The sequence below is a fragment of the Crocodylus porosus genome, unplaced genomic scaffold (genome assembly GCF_001723895.1).
Source record: "Crocodylus porosus isolate Cpor-Errol unplaced genomic scaffold, CroPor_comp1, whole genome shotgun sequence".
Lineage (NCBI taxonomy): Eukaryota > Metazoa > Chordata > Crocodylia > Crocodylidae > Crocodylus > Crocodylus porosus.
The window spans coordinates 112,743,226-112,764,041 of record NW_017728947.1 but is presented as its reverse complement, the minus strand read 5'-3'; the positions used below and the strand labels follow the sequence as shown (position 1 = coordinate 112,764,041).

The 20,816-nt window shown below is 39.6% G+C and overlaps 1 protein-coding gene across 2 annotated transcripts in view; it reads right to left on the bottom strand.

The window, feature by feature from the left end:
* Window positions 1–20,816, bottom strand: part of WDHD1 (WD repeat and HMG-box DNA binding protein 1) — a 47,384-nt gene that overhangs the window by 19,693 nt on the left and 6,875 nt on the right. For both annotated transcript variants that reach the window (XM_019550976.1, XM_019550977.1), the window contains exons 4-18: window positions 20,429–20,580; window positions 17,652–17,763; window positions 17,033–17,083; window positions 15,176–15,271; window positions 13,619–13,711; window positions 12,715–12,821; window positions 10,481–10,622; window positions 10,107–10,305; window positions 9,724–9,905; window positions 8,807–8,991; window positions 6,991–7,232; window positions 6,137–6,274; window positions 4,577–4,733; window positions 2,371–2,485; window positions 652–783 (exon numbers count right to left, since the gene is read on the bottom strand). In XM_019550976.1, the coding sequence (XP_019406521.1) occupies window positions 652–783; window positions 2,371–2,485; window positions 4,577–4,733; window positions 6,137–6,274; window positions 6,991–7,232; window positions 8,807–8,991; window positions 9,724–9,905; window positions 10,107–10,305; window positions 10,481–10,622; window positions 12,715–12,821; window positions 13,619–13,711; window positions 15,176–15,271; window positions 17,033–17,083; window positions 17,652–17,763; window positions 20,429–20,580 (2,103 nt within the window). The remainder of the gene's footprint in view (window positions 1–651; window positions 784–2,370; window positions 2,486–4,576; window positions 4,734–6,136; window positions 6,275–6,990; window positions 7,233–8,806; window positions 8,992–9,723; window positions 9,906–10,106; window positions 10,306–10,480; window positions 10,623–12,714; window positions 12,822–13,618; window positions 13,712–15,175; window positions 15,272–17,032; window positions 17,084–17,651; window positions 17,764–20,428; window positions 20,581–20,816) is intronic.

Genomic DNA, 20,816 nt, shown 5'->3' with positions numbered 1-20,816 from the left:
ATGAGCTTAAAATATATCAACTGGAATTATAAAATAATTATTTAATAGTAAGCATGTGTGGGTGTGCAAGTCCTTTGGCAATAATTAAAACTTTCATTTATTAAAAAATACTGCCAATTTAATGATCATGCTGGTGAACATTTTAATAGCACTGGCCTGACCAAGACAGGATACAGTAGATCCTATTCTCTTGCCTCTTGATTACTGCTACCTATTGTAGTCAGACTACAAATGTAAGTCAAATCACCAACCCCTGGCCCAATTTGGGTAGGGATGGTCCATGTGCAAGTTGGGTGGTGATGGTCCATGTGCAAGTTGTCTACGTAGCACTCACAAGAAAATTTAATTCTGACCCTACAGTATCTGGTACTAGATTTTTTCAGCAGGGATTTATAGCAATACTAAAATGTATCACAAAAAAGCATCATTCTTGGTGAGATATTTCTTCTCCATCATTGAGAAGGACTAGTTAGACCACAAACTACACTTGTAGGTGGATGATTGGAGATAAGACCCAAGCTCCTAATATCAAGGGAAGAAAGAGACAAAGCAGTTTTCCATACATAAAACTTAAGCTGACATGAAATACCATCTACTAAAAATGAATGCACAACAATTACATTTAATTCTTGCCTTTCAATTTTTACTTACAGCAAACAATTTCATTAGCAGCTCCTGCTGTTCTTTTGCTGCCTGATTTTTAGCATTTTCATCATATTCATATCCATGTTTTGATAAATAATCCAAATGGTTGTGAAACACTGCAGAGCGCCAAAATTGTTCCTTAACAAGAGAAAGAAAAAGCATAGCAAAATCAGAGGAGAAAAGATGCTTCACACTTTCCCACCACCTTGCATCAATTCATTCTCTAATGTTCCTTTACCATTGTATTAATGTTTGTCTTTAGACTGTCTAGGGAACAGAAATATGCCATTATAAGAACTGTTTCATGCTTGTAAAACAGGCCACATCTACATGCCAAAGAGCACTTGAAAGAGCGTATATGCTTTCCAAACTTAGCGTTTATTTGACTTGCTTTCATCTTAATTTAATATGCTTTAATTTAAACTGTCTAATCCACATAAGTTTAGTGCCAGAGTGTACAACGCAAAATGATTCAGCAGGAAATAGTTCAAATCATCCTCTTCCTACTGCCCTATAGTATGCTGGCACCCTTCCAAAAATCTCCAAGGATAGATAACCAGATGGCAGTCTAAGTGAAATAGTTTAGCACAGCGCTAGTATGCACGCTGGCCAAAATGTTCGTGGTTTGCAACGCTACTAACCTGGTAGAATCCAGACAGAATAATCTGTGTTTAAACCAGCCCACTCTTACTGTACCCAGTCCTCAGTATGAAACCTCCTCAAGCCAAATTAACAACTCTCCACAGTTCTTTCACTGTGTGGCAAGAACAAGGCAAAGAACAAGACCCCACATCCAATCAGCACCGTTGAAGAATGGAGGAAAACTGTTGAATAGTTCACAAAAGGCATTTACTGCTGATTTATAAGCTTCTGTCTGTAGGCAGATTGCCATATGCCTGAGGCAGAGGTTAAAATGGAATGCTGATTTTCTCCCTATGAATCCCAATTGGAGCCAACAGGATTAAATGTGGTTTAAACCAGAACAGAACCGTGAGCTCTTTTTCCAGATATTAAAGAATGCTTTGCTCCTACATCTTCCTTCAATTAGTTTTGGTTGTATAAGATCCGTTAAATCTGCTGGTCAGTTACTGGCAGGGTGACTAGTAAGTTGAAGCACTTAACAAGGTACATTGAGAGGGCATGATTTTCCAAAATTACCTGCTCAACACTAGCTAAGAAGTTGGACACTTTGAAAGGTTTACACAAGGGGCTCAAGATGTTAATCATTTACAAAACACAGGCAAAGATTAGATTTGACTGGTCAAAGGGAGATAGCATTTCTTTATGTATAATTTTATATGGACTATCAGCTCTTATTTTTCTGGATTCATAAACCTATTTCAACAATAAGGTTGTGAAAACCACTGAACCTGAAAGAACTCCACGGCCTGAAGTTACCAAGGACTCTACGCCACTTCCTTACAGAATGTTCCTTAAATAGCTTACAGGGCTAAATATTTTATAAGAGTTCCTGAAAAATGTGATTGACAGCCTTGTTGTAAGACTCTCTGCATAGGGAAGGGCAGGGTGGAGTACAAAATAGAATACTCCCTGTGCTGTCCTGCCAATGCACCTCAACCTTGACCTAAGGACCAAGGGAAGAGTTCAGTTTTTTGGAGTACTCAGCAGCTGGCCTCTCTAGTGTTTGTGACAGTGGGGCAGCCACCTGTCCATTAGGAACATGTAGGATTATCAACAAATTAGAATGATGCTAAGTCCACATACCTCCATCTGTCCTTTTTCTGTTGTAATCTGACAGTAAGGAAGTTTAAAGGATAAAATCGCTACAGCAGGACGTGGGAGCGTGGGAGGGAACCGGGCTCCTTTGCAAGGAATGCACCTGTCCAAGGGAAACAAAACAAACGCACAAAGCTTTCAACATCTTAACATTCATCAGCAGAGCTAACTGCAAACCAGTCCCCCTAAGAAAATACCTCATTCCTTTTTTGCTAACAAGGTTGGTTATTTATAAACAGTATATTATAAATGTTAAGTTTACCTTGGCACTATTTTTAGTTTTAACCAATAAAAGAAATGAGAGCTCATGGAAAGTCCATAATTACACCAAGTACTATAAAATTCCTCTTTCCCTTCTGCTTTAATTCATTTAAGTCTGGCAAATGTAGAGTTTAGATTATGGTTTGTATGGGATGGTTTGGATAGGGATGATCCTGCCTCAGGTCGCAGCTTGGACTAGATGACCTCTATAGGCCCCTTCCAGCCATACTTCTCTATGATAAATAACATTATTGTGAAGGCTAACTCACTTAAGACATGATTTAGCATATTCTAGAAACTTTTGACCTAATTGTATTGAAATCTAGGACCACAAGAAAACTGCAGTTAATTGCAAAACTTGCACAGGCTTGACTACTGCTTTTTTTGGCTGGAAGAGGAGGAGCAGAGTGTATGGGGTGGGTAGAAGAGAATATAGGTGTGCGTGCGCGCGCGCACACACACACACACACAGAGTAGTTTTATAGACTGCTCTTCTCATTGCCACATTGGATTAGAGTACCAGTCCTAAATTAAGTGCAGTGTTACTGTCTCATCTCACAGCGTGTCAACTAGTACCCGCTAAAAAAGATAAGCTAAGTGAAATATCTGCTTGGAGAAGGACATCTTTCTAGCTGCATCATTGTACATTAATAACATTTCTGCTTAAGTGTAGGCCAATGTTTCAGAGACTAGATTAAAAAAAAAAAACAAGGAAGCATTAATGTTCTGGTTATCCATGCTGATTACAGGATATGGTGTTTCTACAATAATCCTCCCCCTTTCTTATCTATCACACTGCTAGTGGCTTTGAATGAAGCAATCCTTCTAATTCAGAGAGCAGGACTCCTTTTCCTGGAGGAGCAGGAGGAAAAAACTCATGATGACTCACAGCCTTCCAACCAGTCTGATATGCCTTGCACATTTTTAATGAGGTTCCTGAAGGTCTGGGTAACTTAATGACTTGGAGGAGGAAAGGAACAGTGAGTTGAAGTTTGACAGTGGCCCAAAAATATTTTGCTTTTAATTCACAATTAATAAAAATTGCAGAGGACTCTGGCATACTACATATGCACTTACATTTTATCTGCTACTGATCTGTATGGCAAGGCACTGCTGGCAAAAATAAAACAAGCCATTAGCCTGTATTTCCCATACAAGCTGATGGGGACTGAACTGGTGGGAAAGCCTACAAGAGACATACTTAGTTGAATAAAGACAACCACAGACCAGAAGCCAAAAATAAGATGCTTGGATGCTTACAACACCCCCTCCCACAACAAATAGTTTCTTAAAATAAAATTATTGTTATATTTCAGAAGGCAATTCACTGTCAGTGGGAGTTTGTATTTAGTTTTAGCTATATCCTTTCAAAAAGGTGCCTCTCACAATTGTAGGCTAAATATTTTTACTATAGCAGTCTGCTGGATTGGATCGAGTCATCTGGGTGCTGCTGTAGAATCTAACTGATATGGAGGGATTGGAGGGGAAATGTAATCCAAAATAACTGAAACATTGAAAAAGCAATGTAGCGCTGAACAGAACTGGGAGCTCGTGAGCAATTTTAGGAAAACCAATCAGCAGAAGAAATTGTAGATGAATGCTCTTCAGACAACCACGATTTCATCAACTGGTAATTCAGATATGTATTTGTGATTCAATAGCATTTAAATGCCTCCCCATAAACTTAAAAAGCTGAAATCAGTCACTCGCATGTCAGAAATTTCTTATTAAATTGTATTCACCTTAGTAATGCCATGCTTGTTCTTTGTTTTAATTCCATTTATAATTGAATCATTCTCTGAAAACATTTACTAGCTGTTTACTCTTTAAAATCATTTTAGTAAAAGTATATTCTTAATTTCCATTGTTATGAAGGGAAAAAGGCAACAAACTGACTGTGCTAGGCAAGATGTGTGTCTTTACAGTCTCCCACCTCAGCTGCTGGGGGTTTTCATGGATGCCAACTACCCAGTAGTGATCTGATTTTCCTTTGCAGTACTCTCTTGTGTTGCACACGGGAATCCAGGTGTTGCCAAGTCCTCTGTTCAACATCCGCACAATTCCTTCTGAATCCACATAACACGGGGTTCCTAGTTACAACAAACAGAGGCATTGTTCTGGTAGTCAACTGTGTTTCAAGCTGTAAAATGGATAAGAATTTAAGGGTGGTAGTATGAAATGGTTGGAACGCCCAAATATTAAGTAATGTCCTAAGGCTCCAAAGTACAAAACGTTTCGGAAGAGCTGCTGTTTTCTTGGAAAACCGTGCCACCTGCTGGCAGCTAGGAGTAACTGGTAAGTGTATTATTTAACCGGAAACTTTAAACTACTTGTGCAGACTCTGACAGAAAATTAACTGTTCTCGCAGTCCCTTTGAAATGTACATTTATTCAATGTCTTGGCTTTAGAAATAAACACTTTGTTTATCGACATAAGTCACAGAAGTTAAAAGTTCAGCCAAAAGGAGAGTTTTTTCTCTTCTTTCCCAAGTATAGCAGCATTTACAATTAACTCTCCTGCTCCAGGCAGGTAGTTCCCAAATTTAATTACAGCAATGTTCTCCACTTAGCAGCTGCAAATACATATCCTTTATACCAGATCCAGACAGTGGGTGCAGTAGCTCTGCTTTTTCTGAATCCAGACAAACTTGGGGACTGGATTAGGGTAGACAAGGGAGGCTCAATCCAAAGAAAAATAGAGGTAATGCTGGTGGAGAAAAGATATTAAGGCTGATAATTGCTTCCCTGATAGAGGGTGTTTATGTGCTCTCCCTTAAGGAGTACAAGACCCACTGGGTCCTGTCCTGCTGGAACCCAACCAGCTTTTACGGATCAAGTAGCATTAATGGCCAACAGGGCTCTTCTCCACTGTGCACCGACTGAGAACTGGAATCTTTCGTCTTGGATTCAGATCTCTCATAATATACAGCTTTAATAAATCAAGAAGTATTTCTTTCAGAAAGGATCCAATGGGAACATGTCATAGCTAGAATTACAACGGTGTGTAATTTATGTCTGGGATAAATCAAGGGGTTGGCTGTGCTCAATAAAAACGCTTTGCCTTGGCTTAAAGAATCTGACTTTAAAGCCTCCAGATTTAAACAAGAGGGGTTGGTGGCATGACTAGAGGACTTCAGTTTTGGAACTGACTTCACAAATTATTGTTCTCACAGGTTTTGGGTTAGGTAGATATTTGGGACAGGTCTATTTTGAAGCAGTGACAAAATCACAATCTATTCTTTTTTGTGACTGACAGAGGGAGAACTGATTGATACAAGGTTTATTGTACCATTTTAATGATTTTTTAAGTTGTAAATATACCAAGATTTCTGATTAACAAATTTTTGATCAGTGATCAACAGACTTTACCAGATAGGTACAGGAACACTTTATATTAAATAAATGCACAGATGAGCTCATCTACAAAACTCCTCACCTAAGATTTCTCAGCAGAGCTCCAGTGAGCTATATCAGGAATAAATAAATCCTCTTACCTTCTGCTGAAAATCCTACCCACATCAGATATGATTTCCTTGCAAGAGGAAGTGGGTCTCCATGCAAAACTTGTTTCTTCCTTTTTCCCAGCTCCATCAACTGTACTCCAAGGCACTGGTCCCCATCAAAGCCAGTACCTAGCAAGAAAAGGTCAGGGCCAGTGACCGAACTGCATTAAAAAAATCACGTTATACCTAATTTGACAGTCTTATAAAATGCATCCTCCTCCTCATTTTCAATGCAAGTCTTAAATCAAACATTTACTTGAGCAGTTCTAATAAAAAAATCAGTGCTTGAACTTCTAGGTCAAATAACCAAGAGTCCAATCATGATCTCAAGCTACAGCACTTACAAAGAGATGTGAAAACTTTCTATTGAAAAACTAAGCTCCAAGCTGGATCTCTGGGTTCCTTACAGTTACAATACTCTCTTCCATTGTGAGCCAACTACCCAAGTAATTCTTTTGTTCCTATCTAGAAAGATGGCACATTCCTCTTTTTAATTCACACTACTTTAAGTGATAAATGTCCACAGTTGTGCAATTAAGCCAATATCTGCAAACTTATAGCCTAAAAATCATGGTTTTGGCACCGGTGAGCACGTATAGTTCCAATCAAAATAAGTGTAAGTTGGGAATTCTTAATACCTGTGAAGATCATTTTATATGGATGTCAGACCTAAGACTCTCCTGCTTGAAAATTTGGGCTTTTATTGTTTGATGCTAAACACTTCTTGGGGATTGCTACAGTAAAAGCAGACTCAGGTGGGAAGTGAATAGTAAGGGAAAGAAAATCAGGCTAGCTACCACATGCAGTGAACAAGGTCCTAACATGAGGTAGGAGGGAGAAACTACCTCTGTGATAAATGACCATAAGCTGTTCTCCGTGTCCTGCCATTGACACCACTGGACCAGGGAGACTGAAGATCTCTTTCTGAACTCCACCAATTGTAAACACACGAGTTAGCAGGGCACTGGTGGCACAAGCAGCCCAGCCTTGACCTAAACAAATAGCTTCGATATCTTCATCTTCTGGCATATCTACTGTCCATTCCTTGCTTGAATCCCAAGAGCTAAAATGAATGCAGTGTAGCTTGCTAAAGATGAGGGAATAAAAACAAAAACATGTTAACATCTGTATATCCCATAAGGCTTACTATATAGACTCTGGTTAAGTAAGTATAATTAGCGCATAAGTCCCGGCTACTACAATCTGCAACTACTGCACAAATACAGCAAGATATCTGCAGCCTAACAAAGCTGTAAATGATCATTTGTAACCCTGTTGTACATAGACTGGTTATGGTGCTCACCCCATGTCTTTGGAAGCTAAACTCTGCAGAAGCGTGCAGCAGAGTCTGATTAGAGGCCAAAGGGCAGAGTTTTCAGATAGGCACAGCATCAACTCCAGTTACTGTTAACAGGGGCCACATGCAGACAAATCAAAGCTTATGAATCTTATCACAGCCAGAATTTAACATTTTTAGTTTTTTAAATTTGGGAATATTTGCTTTTAAGAGACGGGCACAAGTGACTTAAAAACTTCAGTTCAGAGAGTTCATTGGGCTGAAGAATTTTGTAGAATCTTAAAGAAAAGGAGGAAGGAGCAGAAGGAAGAGATAGACTCCTTGTGTCTTTCAGGTCTACCCGGTTAGGGCTAATTATTGGTGGGAGCAGGGGTGGCTAATCTGATATAAGTATCCTCTGTGTGGGGCATATGGCAGATTCAGGAGAGGGCAGAAAGCAGAGCAGCAGATCTGACAAGGGAAAAAGACTGGAATGGTACTCACAGAGGGTGTGAGCACAACCACCAAAAACTACCAACTACCTAATGTGTGGCACAACTACCAAAAAGTTTGGTCCCATTGGGTTGGGGTATGAGCCTCATGCCTATTAACCATTACTGTCCATGACATTTCCATTTGTCATTCCAGAGTGGATTTCCAGTATGGCAAAAGCTAATGATAGAGTCATGCTCTGGTCCTATTACATTTAAACTCTAGAAAAAACTCTAAGTAAGTCTGCCTATAAGCATCCCAGGTCAGCAACATATCTGGAAGCTTTTTCAAAATCAATTTGAGTTTGTCAGGCTCAGGAGATCTTGGCAACATTCTGAATATCAAGGGTTATGTTGTAAGGTTTGAGTGTACTGAGTGGAAAAATAAAGTGGAAGATCCTTCTGCCCTTATACAGTCATACAGAGATAGAGCACTGCTCCCATTGCTCCTTAAATGCAAGGCTCCCAGCTGCTTTGAGACAGCATGGACTGTATCTTGCATAGGTAAATCATAGGTAAAGAACACAGGCATCTTGTATGGGTAAGAAGCCTAACACTGTGCACAAGTCTAGTCATTTCTTTAATTGTGCCTCTGATCAGCTACAACAGTTTTCTACCTGCTCCCCTCAAAATGCAAAGAGAAAAAAGACCACCGGTACTTCATCATTCATTAATGAATCAAGAGAGCCTGAATTCCATCCTTTTTATGGACAGTTTCTCTTGGATGAAACTTTTCAGCACATATTTGGAAAGGCAGGAGAACTTCTAACAACAATAACTAAAGCAAAGCTGCCTGACCTGCATCAAGTATTAGGAATGTCTTCAAATCTACATAGTGAAAGGATGCGAAAATCTTCCTGAATGCAGAGTCCATGCAGTAGGAAACAGCTTTACCTGGCTAGTTCCTCTGTGCTCTCGCTGGCCAACAAAATAGCTTCGCTGGAGAGATCAGCCATAGTGTGATTCAGAGAATTTGGTAAGTGTGTGGCATGATGTATGGAGGTATCATGAAATTCCACATCTACAGCGTTATCCTGCTCGTCATTATAACACCGAATAATACCAATAGAGTTCCATACCTACAAGGAAAAAAAAAAAATCAAGAATGCAAAAAAAGTCAACTCCAAGGAAGCCATTTAAACTGCTAACACCCAGACTGATAAATTATTAAGGCTTAAAGAAAAAAAATTGGCAGCAAATAAACTAATTTTCACCTGCAAAAATCATACCAGAATAAAAAATGTACATTCCTACCCTCACTTGCATAATATTCTATCTCTGTAAAATGAAGGATGGATTAAGTCAAAGTGTAATGTCCTTGAAATAGTGGAACATGTTTACAAGACATCCATAAGATAAAAAAAATAACTTGAAAAGCACAAAAATGGTGACTGAATCAAAAGTTTTGTTGAAAAGGATACGCTTTTATGACAATGCAATAGCAGGGGGACAGGTGGCGTTCCCTAATTTTCTGTAACTCGATTATCTTGTGCACATATAAATTAATAAAAATAGAAATTCTTAACTTATGCAAACTCAGGTAAGTTACTTATGTCTCTCTGTAACTAACTCCCTCAATATGTAAACTACAGGTAATGATTACTACTCACCTCTACAAAACCACATCAAAATTTACAGGACTAAAGAAATTACCATTTGGCTCCAGAGTTCTGATGTCAGACTTCAAAGTTTGTCCATATGATATTCCTACAAGCTTTTTTTAATCTTAGACAAATCACAGTAGTGGCAAAAATTAGGGAAGTAGTCATCACATCAAGCAACGCAGCCTTGGGTATAGGTAAGAGACATACCATGAAGCGGTGCGTGAGGTGTACAGGGGTAGACCCAGACTGGAATGGTTTCTGCTGGGGTGTTGGCATTGGCCCATCATAGAAAGGTCTTTGTGTGGATGACCCTGGCAGCACTGAAAGGCCGTCAGCCTGGTCATCCTCATCCCCTTCAAGATTGGAATTGACTTTCATCAGAGCAGTATCTTAGAAGATAAAAAATTCTAATATTAGCGAATGGCAATGGCAGGTGAAATGGAAAACAGCATGCTGAGGAGTTGTGTGGCATGATAAAACACAGGGCACCCTTGGGCAGAGGTTATAAGCCATCCCCCGCTGTACTCCCGCCTGCTCCCTCCAGAAAACCCCGGCTACAGAGAGCAGTAGGAACCTGTTTTGTACTGTACCTAGTGAGTTCTCATCATCCTCTAGTATTGCCGCTCGGTGTCTAGGACGGCCTGAAGCCAGCATGAGGTCATCATCATCATCTTCCTCATTAGCTGTGACCTTTGGAGATGACTGTAGCTCAGTCAGGTCTCCATTTAAGAAATCATTGTCATCTCCATCAAAAAGATCATTGTACTCCTTTGTCACTGTACTGGGGACCTGAAGCCAGGAAATAACCATTAGGGAGCATATTTCTAAACCTTACACTGAAGCGCTTGAATTGATCAGTACCAAAAGTGTACAGTTTTTTTGGTTTTGATCCACTAAATGCAGTGTATCAAAAAGACACCACTGTATTAATTAATACAGGCAAGGCAAAAATAAACAGCACTACCTTGGCACTCAATTTTTTTCCATCTTTATCACAAACATTTTCAATCAGTCCCAGATTTCCTTCAGTGTCTGTGTAAGCTATTTGCCCATACTTGGGATGCCAGGCCAGACCACAAATTGTGTAACTTCTCTCATGTTTTATCCTAAAAAGAAGAGCACAAATATCACAGGTACTTCATTTTGTAAGCTTCTCAAGGCAGTAATTTTCAAGGGGCTTATCCTGCAAAGTTGTAACTCTTGTTGATACTATAAAATAAGATGTTGATAAAAGGACCACCTACAGAATCAAGAGATAGATTTAACAGAAATTCTTATTATGTTACTTAAAAAAGGCTTTATTTCCTTTTCTGTGGAGGAAATCAATTAATTAACAAATCAGAACTGCATTAATAAACAGCAATTTCCTATAAAACATGAGAATCTTCCTGAACATCCTCCTGAACTGTCCAGTTGTACAAGGACACATACTTGGTATTTTGAATCACATTTGACTAATTAGTCTCTGTGGGCATATCTACACATTCATTAATGCACTGTAATTATGTCACATTAAGTTTAGTACCTGTAATAACACATGCTAACTTAATGTGTCATAACTGGTGCTACTGTGCATTAATGCAAATGAACGCTTTTTTGGCGACATTAATGAATGAACATTTGACTAAATCTACTGTGCACTTTAGAATGGTTTTTGCTAGCCATGCTAATGTGCAGCAGAATTAGTCTTCTGCCATTAAGTGTCTTGTGTAGATGCGCCCTGTGGTACCCAAATGGATTAAGCCTCTTTCCACCTTTTTCCCCCTTTGCTCTTACTTAAAAGTTCTTTTATGAATTATTTGCATATACTCATGTCAGAGAGATGTTGTATTTGCATATAATCCTCCTTTGGCTCCTTTTATGCCCTTTGAAGTAATAATCATGTTCTTAATCTGAATTATACACATGCAAAAATCCTTCCTGTTTCTTTTGCACTTTGTCATACTCCTGTAACAAAGATACTACTTTAATTAACCCAGCAAAATCCAATCTAGCTCTTTCCTTTCTCTCCTGGGGTAAAGGAGAATCAGTGGTTGCTTCTCTAACAAATATATTTTCCTGATCTTCAGGAAATGTATCATCACTATGACTGTTCTTGTTCTTTCAGAAGGCTGGGATCTAGTCTCCCTGTACAGCCTGTCAACAATACTCCTTTATCAACCAAAAGATGAAAATTAGTAATAAACTATATCCTCTTTACAAACTCCCAGCTAGATTATGGTATTTAGTCATAACACTTTATTCAGGGCTCTGCCTCAGTGAAATCACTGGAGGGGAAATCACTATGCCTTAGAGGGGGCTGGAGCAGTAGGTCTCAAAGTTTCAAGTGTCCCAGTAATTATATTTAAGTTTCTTACAGTGCTGTGTAGGCCTATAACTCTGTGCTATGGATGATAGAAAAGGGTAATATTTCATGTCCCCAACAGCCAAAAACAGGTGGTAGTCTTAACTGCTCCCCAAGCTGCAGCAATTGCTACCACACCCCTGCCAAACTTCTGAACCTGCGGGGACCTCCATGGTCTAGAGATGACATGACCCCATGCACTGCACTACACCAACATGTGGTTGCTCTGTGGCCAGATTTGGCATGCCAGATCAGGCAGGCAAGTGCATGGGGTCAGGCCCCAGCTAGAGCTAGCACATGAGGCTGTGCAAGATAGCACCTGCAGACAAACCCTGTGCGGGACCAGGCCCATGGACTGACTCTGTGTTGGATCAGGCCTGTGGACCAACCCTTTGCATGGCCTCTGATCCACAAACCAACCCCAAACCACTCATCCAATCTGTGCGGCCAGAGGGGTTTAGTACCACTGTCTTAGAAGATGTATCTATTTTGGAGGGATAGAGGTACAGTGCTGTCACCACTCTACCTACACTGCAATCTCTCTAAAAGAAGCTGTTCCATACAGGGTGAAAAGATGTAGCAGAGTCTGCACTCAGCTCCACTGAGTACGAGGTTCAGGGGCCCCATGCTCAGTGGGGACCCATGTAAAGGAAGTCATTAATTTAAGTCTGACACCTCTTGTGCTGCTCCCAGTGAAGGGATTTCATTTTTAATTGAAGTAACTTTTTAGTTCAAAAAGCAACGTAATCATTTCTTTAAAACGGCAATCTGCAGATAGGTTAGAGATGGAATGAAATTCAACTTGTATTAACAGACAAACATCGTTATACAGTTTATAGGATAACAATAGCTACCTCTCCATGCACTGCCTTGTGTCCACATTCCAAACTGCTATGCACCCATCAACACTTCCAGCTGCCAGGTACAGTCCACAAGGAGACCAGGTAACCACATTCAGTGTCTAGAGAGAAAGCAGACGTTATTGATTGAGCACTGACAATATTTTTGGACCTGAAGAATTAAATATGGACATCTCTGAAAACAAGTAAGAACGTTTAACAAACTATGTCCATCAGTGCGACAGGAATACTTATCCTCTTGTGAGAGGCACTCTTTAAAAACCAGCATGTTTTCTGTTCTTTTGAATTCAGAGTATGTATTTTCAGTCACTGTGTGCTGTATGAAGGTGAACAAAATCTGACTTTTTTCTGACTGCAAATGACCAGGAAATTTGCTTAAGCTAGTAGTATTCAACCTTTTTGCCTGGTGAGCTAATAGGAGGTGCCCAGTCTGTCTATGGACTGGATCTGGCTGGAGATCCTAGGCCAAGTGTGGAGGGACTCCATTCAGTTGCATGGAGGACAGGGAGGGGGCATCTCATCCCCAATCCAGCCACAAGAGGAAAGGGGGCATGGACTGGCCCTGTGGGGAGGAGGCGGCAAAACCCAGCCCCAAGCTGGCAGTGCAGGGGTGGGGAAGAGCACGGTCTGGCTTGGACTCACTATGCACGGTTTGGGACTTGGCAGGTGGGGAGGGGTGGCAGCATTAACTACCACTGCTCCCCTGCCTTCAAATTTTCTGACTCCTGGGGAGCTCTGTGGGCTGGATGCTATGGCTTCGTGGGTTGTATTCAGCCTGCAGACTGGAGGTTGAGCACCTTGGTCTAAACAATTAGATTAGGAGAAATCTGCAAGAACTTCTTGCCAGTTACAATTCACTCTAAGAAAAGTTTGTAAGCCTCAAGTTTAAGGCACATACCTGAGTGATGAAATTATCAGAAAGATCACATTGATTCTCCCAGGTATTTCTTCTGTACAGTTTAACAACTTTATCTACTGGAACTGCCAGTAACTGTTCAGGAAAAATAAAACATATTTTGTTTAGGACTTTGCCTTTTTTTTTAAAGCAATTGTTTTCATTTAATTTAATTTCCTCAGTTAATTACAGCAGCAAACAAGCTGCCTAGTTCCTTTTTTCAAAAGCAGTATTATAGTTATATGTGCCACAACAACCAAGTCTGTCACAGTATTTAATGAACCTCTTTTAATTAGCATCCCAACACTGATGACTGTGAAAATAAAGAAAGCCAAAATACTCTTCAATTATGTTGAAAATTAAGAAACCATAAGCAAACATATTGGAGCACATCTGTTTATGGTTTAATCTGCATTTATTTCTGGCAGAAGAGAGAAGCTGACAGCTGTCTATGAAAGATCAAAAAACACCCTCTCTACCTATGAAACACTGAATAACGTGCAAATAGTTTTCAACTGCCTCTAAATAACATTTCCAACAATGCCCCCCCAAAAGTTCTTACTGATCAAACTTTTGATCAGATTAATATTTGTATACAAATCTTCTTTGATTGGATTTCTACACTAGATTCATCTGACTCTCTATTACCATAAAAAACAGAGTTATTCCTAGTTATCCCATAAAACACTGCTATTAAAAGTACTTTTTACATTATATCTAAAAAAATAACAATAAGGACTGGCCAAAGAAACAGACCATTGCAATTGTACTATTGTCTGAAACCTGAAAACCTAATGTCCTGCTGGGGACATTCACTCTCGGAAAAAAAAAACAATTCAAGGGCTTCTCCATCTCATGATAGCACTAGGCAAGTGAGCATGGGCCAGGACACTTCAGAGAGTGTTTCAAAAAAGATGAGATGAAGGGAACTGTTTAGGGAGGTTTCGAAGAGGTCACTGAGAACACCACAGGTTGGAATACAGTATACCTGTACTGCAAAACCATTGCTGCAGATCCTACGCTAGAACTGAAACCAGCAAGGAACTTCTCTATGCCTCCAATTTTCATTTATTTCTCTGTTCAAAGCCTCTTTATTACTTCTTTGTGCATGGTGGGGTGTATTTCACATTACAAATAAATTGACCGTTCCATTATATAGTTTTATTATTCATTTGAAACTCAGCAACTTATTAGTGAGGGAGAATGTTTATAGAATAAGAATGATTTGCAAAGCAAATTTTACTTATTTTAACGAGAGACTGAACTGGTTGGATACTTCATAATGATCCAAGAAGTTATTTTGCCATCTACAGCACTCCTTCCTCTTTGGCCTATTTTGCTTATGCAACATTGCATCCAGCTGATAGCTGGAACTCTGCCAGACTGGCTTTAGCCCTGAATATTCTTGAATATACTTGAACAAACATTGCTTTCTGGGTTTAGATTTTTCTCTAGTTTCATTAAAAATGCTTCTCTTATTCCTTAGCACTGGAATTTGGATTTGTCTGGTTTAAATTTTATCCCAGAGAGAGGATTAAATCAGAATGGTACTTCACTTACCTTCCCACTCTTTGGCTGCCAGGCAAGCCTACATATTGATTTAGCATTTACCACATCGTTACACTTCTGCAGCAGAGGCCAGATTGTCTCACACATCTGTAAACAAAATACTCACACTAGTTCTCTAGGTCTGTGAAATTCCCGTTGTACTGTTTAAAACCAAGTATTTAAAGGAAAGGAGGTAAAGATTCTTCAATTGCAAAAAGTCTTGTTACACTTAAATATGAGAGTAAGCCTGTCTTTTTACTACTATAACAACCTGGAAAATGATGCCTTAAAAATCAATCAATCCATCAATCCACACACTTTTTAAAAAAAATGCTATTAACTAAAATTTGGCTGAAGATCTCAGAACAAATGTAAAAATTTCATTTTTAATCACACATAGCTCAAAAACAGCTCAGAAATCTCAGTTGTAGGGACAAAATTCTGGCTGATTTACCCATTGTAAAGCCAAGCTGATTTCAAGAGGGTTGGATAATACACCTCAAGTTTGGCCTGAGCACTGTGTCCAAATGTGCCAGCACATACATTAAAATGCATTTCATACCTTCATTCACAGGACATTGCTTCCCTAACTGCACCAAATATCAAAATGTTAGCACACCTACACAAAAATAATTCAGGTATCCAGTTTCTAATGCTTGGTTTCACAATTTAAGCATAAAGTATTAGTTTAAAAGTCAGTCTGCAGCACATGGCAAATCCCACTCTTGTGTCAATGGGACACATACAGAAGTAATTCTGCCTGCATTTATAACTCTGTATTACTTGGGCCCACTTTGCATAACTACTCTAGTATAGACTCTGATAGTATTAAATCTACAAATTAAGTTTCATAGAGTTTTAAAGCTAGAAGGGACCACTACATCCCCATGTCAAACCTTTTGTATATCACTAATGAAATTATTCCAAAGTACCCCTTGTGTTGAGCCCAAGGACTTAAAAGACATTCAAACACTTAAAGCATTGAGAGACTAAGCAGTGATGTGGTACAGGAAGAGAACAGAAGAGAACATAATGCCACTAATATCCATGGTCATTGTAAAGGAGGGCAAATAATTCACCTTTGCAAGATGCCCAGATGATCAGAGTGAACCACACTGCGTGGTGCTTGAGAAACAAAAACCCCGAGGTCTCTACCAATTTGGCCTAGGGAAAAAAAATTCTCCCTGACTTCAAACTGGGCATTTGCTTTAATAATACCCCTGGGTTCAAGGCACACCCGCCAGGCATCTAGCAGGAACATTTTTGTACTGTCTCAGAATATTAGTCCCTATGTCTGTTGTCCAGCCCCCACACCAAAGAGACTCTTTGAGGCTTGGTTAAAAAAAAGGGGGGGAAGGATCGAAAAAAACAAAACACCACTTGGCAAAGTGTTGGACCTTCACAACTGCATGCAACTGCCTGAAGCCCTGAAACAAGAGATTTGGACACAGTAACTGTATTCAACAAGAGCTGCCAATTTTACATACTTATTGAGGGCAATGCAGGCAATCATGTTTTCCCACTGCCTTAGAAAGAAAGGGATGACCAGAGAGAGTCAGAGCTTCCAAGGCCAGAAGGGACAAGCCACAACCAACCAGTCACCTGCCTCCATTACATATATATCAGAGAATATCTCCCAAATCTTGGGTTAAAGTATATCTTTCAGAAACCTAATTCATCTCCCTTTACACTCCAGGTGAAGTCTCAGCTGTTCCAATGTCGTTATCCTTTCCTCAGCCTTGGGATTTATATTTTGCTTGTCCATTTATTACCAGCCTGCAAATGCTGACACATCAAGACACAAGATTTCACTGTGGTTACTCTTTTGTGAACTACTCAAGGTAACATCTGAGTTAGACTGGAGTTTACCTGATCTGAGATTTTCCATACTCTGACAGACCCATCACAGCTTGCTGATGCCTGCAAAAGAGAAAGTCATTATCAAGTAGTAATAAACATTGCAAAACTAATGTTACAATTAGAAATTTAAGAACAGCAATATATACTATTAGAAGAGCCTTTAATCAAGCTGCCTAGACTGTTTATAAGTTTCTTTTTGATATGAAGTTAAATATAAATATTCATTTGAGATTGTATAATTCTTTGTTGTTCAAAATCGCTGTATTTACAAGTAAGTTCTCCACACTTAAATGATTATGCAAGTACTTAAATAAGATGTAAAAATGATCCACAAACATTTACTTTTAAATTATGGCGGTGAAATCAGAAGTCAGGGCTGGCCTAAGAATCCCAAATAGAAAAATAGCTGCAGGAAAATAACGGCTAAAGTTCTAGCCTCCCCACTAGAGACGGTGCGACATTCATAGTTTTACCACTGGGCCATATTCAGTAAAGCTGAATTAAATAAATAATTTCCTTCTCTGTGTGGAGATCTTTCTATCATTAATGTTCCCTTAAGAAACAGAAAAGAATAACTTCTGGGGAGACAAACAATGAAGTGGAGAAAAAACACTGCAAAATGTTTTACCAGAAAAGCCTCTTTGGGGTCAAAACAAAGGCTTAACACAGGGGCATCGTGTCCTCGGAATGATTTCTGCTGGCTGCAGTCCGTCACCTCCACAATTTTGACCATAAAATCACTATCAATGAAAACAATATCTCTATTAACCTACTTGTGTTACACACTAGCATGCAGGACCCAATTCTGCTTTTATTGAAGTTAACACGTGTTTTCTCTTATTGCTTTCTAAAACTGCAGGACGGGTGGGGGAGGATGAAGGATAATTTATGTGAATATCGAAATCTTCAAATATACTTCAATGACAGCAGATCAGGCCACCAATATTAAAATGCAACAATTTTTTCTTCTAGATTAAGTATCATGTGTAATGCTTTTTAAATCATATGCATATATGCACACACAATACAGACATTTGATACTAACACACATGCAAATACCATACATTTCGGCACTTCATGACAAGCAGATACTTATTTATCAGTACCAGAGTGGCTTCCCTTAACATGTCAACTTGCTACTCGTTTAGCACATAAAACTTTATTTGCTAAAATTCTTTATAAAGAACTTTCAGAAAATTGGTGCATAAAATGCATTATCTAGCCTATAATTAAGCATACTGCTGGCTTTAAAACTGCCAGCCAACATAATAGTATCTTAACCTAGCATTCCTCTGCACTCCCCCACACACGCCAAAACTAATTTACAATGTTAAAATACCTGAACTAATATTTTTGGATCTATAAAAAAGAACTAATTTGAAATGCTAAATTTCAAGTGTCAGTTTGGAGTGTTTTTATGACTGACATATGAACTGCTTAAAAAAGGATTCTAATACAATTCCTTAAAATATTTTACTCCTACTCCAGAGTTGCACGCTATACTTTCATTAAGTAAATCTAACCTTAAACCCAATTGTGGTTAACTTTGTTCTGGATCACAATCACACCTTTTGCAAGAAGCATTTCAATCCCACTGAAAAATATTCACGGCTCAGTTTCTAAATTAAAGTAATTTACATTCATGTCACTCTTAATGTAGCATGCTTATAGAATACAAGATTAAAGGCAATTTCCTTCTTAAACAAATACCACAAGTCTTCTAAAATAGGTCAGCTGAGCCTCTGAGATGGATGGATGCATTCATTCCTGCTTAGCACATGCAAAATCCCAGAAAGGAGGCAATGCAGGCAGGCCCTTTAAAGCAATTCAATGTTACAAATATTTATTTAAATGAATATTATCATCAAACTTAAACATTAGGCTTCCAGTAAAAACTGAGAAATTTGTAACAATTAGAAAAGCCTGCCAGAATGGCTGACTGCATTTGCTCATTTAATACCTGTCACTCTCTTTTAATACCATTTTAGCAGAATTCAGCAGGTGGCATTGGTCCAGTCTTATGAAGTTATTTCTCTTAACATGGGAGTCCTATCCAGTCGGTGAAACAATGCTGTATTTTTGTTAAAGGGAAGATAAAGCTCAAGGGTAGTTTACTCTCCGATTTAGTTTCTTCAACCAGAGTCAATTCTTGGGGCAGAGCTGCTCCCTGGGAACAGAGCATTGGCATTGGGGCTGAATTTATTCAACAAAAGAATTGTCTGCATGCTGTTTGACCACCTCTTTTAAAGGACTAGTATATATGGTGTTAAACAGTGGTGCTCAACCTCTTGGCTCTACGGGCCAAATGAGTGGAGCAGGGCTAGTCCACAGACTGGATCTGGTCCTGGAGCCTAGCACTGCCCCCTCCCTGCCCCATGTGTAAGGATTGGGCCCCAGGGATGCCCCTTCCTGCTGGGATTGGGTCCTGGGGGTCCAACATCACTGCCTCCTGCCCCCCACACCCCAGAATCAGGTCTTGGGGGCCTGACACCATACCTTCCCACCAGGATTGGGTCCCAGGGGGCTGGCATCACCCCCTTCCACCACTACTTGTTGGGACTGGGTCCCAGAGGCCAGGCACTGCTCCCTCCTGCCACGACTGGGTCCTGGGGCCTGACACCACCCTCGCCCAGCCCTGCACTGGGACCAGGTGCCTATCCAGTGTGCAGGACTCAGGGATCTCCATGGGTCAGAAAATTTGGTAGCAGGGGAGTGGTGCCATTAAATTTCTGGACCCACGATGGGTCACGTGGGCCACAATATGTAGTACTCTAGGTCAGATTTGAGCACCCTGGTGTAAAAGAAAAGAGTTATCCTAAGAAATTAGCTAAACAATGTACCTCTGATTTCTCCAGTGCAGTGGTAATCCAGCCCTCACATTAGCTACCACTTCACAGATGAACAGCAGAATATATGTCAGAATATATCTCAGGTCCCCAAACAACAAATATCTGCATGCTTCATTTTTGCCTTTGCATGAGCATTTGCAGTATGGTGAGCCTGAACAATTAACAAACATGCTATCCTGAATACTGAGTTAGAAGTCAAAGCTCTGATCCCCTAACGAGCACCTTGTAGGTATCCCTGGTACCCATGACCAGCTCACTGCAGGGCTGGGGTCTAGAAAATAATCAGCTGAGGTCCCTGAAGAAGATAAATTGCCTAGTAACATCAAATGTATATCTGCCATGAATTCTCTGTCCCCAGCATTCCCATACAATTTTTCCTTAAAAGGTTTCTTCCATTTGACCATCCCACTCAATGAAGGCCTTCTGCAGCATTGCAAAGGCTGCACAGACTACACAGACTAATAAATGATGTCGTCAATAAAAGTAATATTCAAGGAAGTTCCTGAAATTCCACATTTAGCTGGGCTATTGGCTTTTCCTGACAAAAGCAAATTACCTGGATCCAGCAGCAATTTTAGTACCATCAGTGTTAAAGACAACATGGTTTGCATTTGTGGTGAAACGTGTCAAGATGCCATCCGGAGCCCCTTCAGGGAATGTATGAATCTGAACAGTGTTGTTCGATATAGCAGAAACCAGTCTTCCATTCTACAAACAAAATAAATTGACAGCGTATTTTAAAATATATATATGCTACTATTTCAAACTTGTATACTATAAACTCTGCCTGGCGCTTGAAGAATAATTACAGATTGCTAGGAATAGTCTCCCTTACTGAACAGATGTAGTAAATGGAGAGAGTATTTCAGACTTTCTTTTATTAAGAACATAACCAACGATTATGGAACAAAGGAGTTACCCTAGCTTAGCTCATGCAGGTTTGA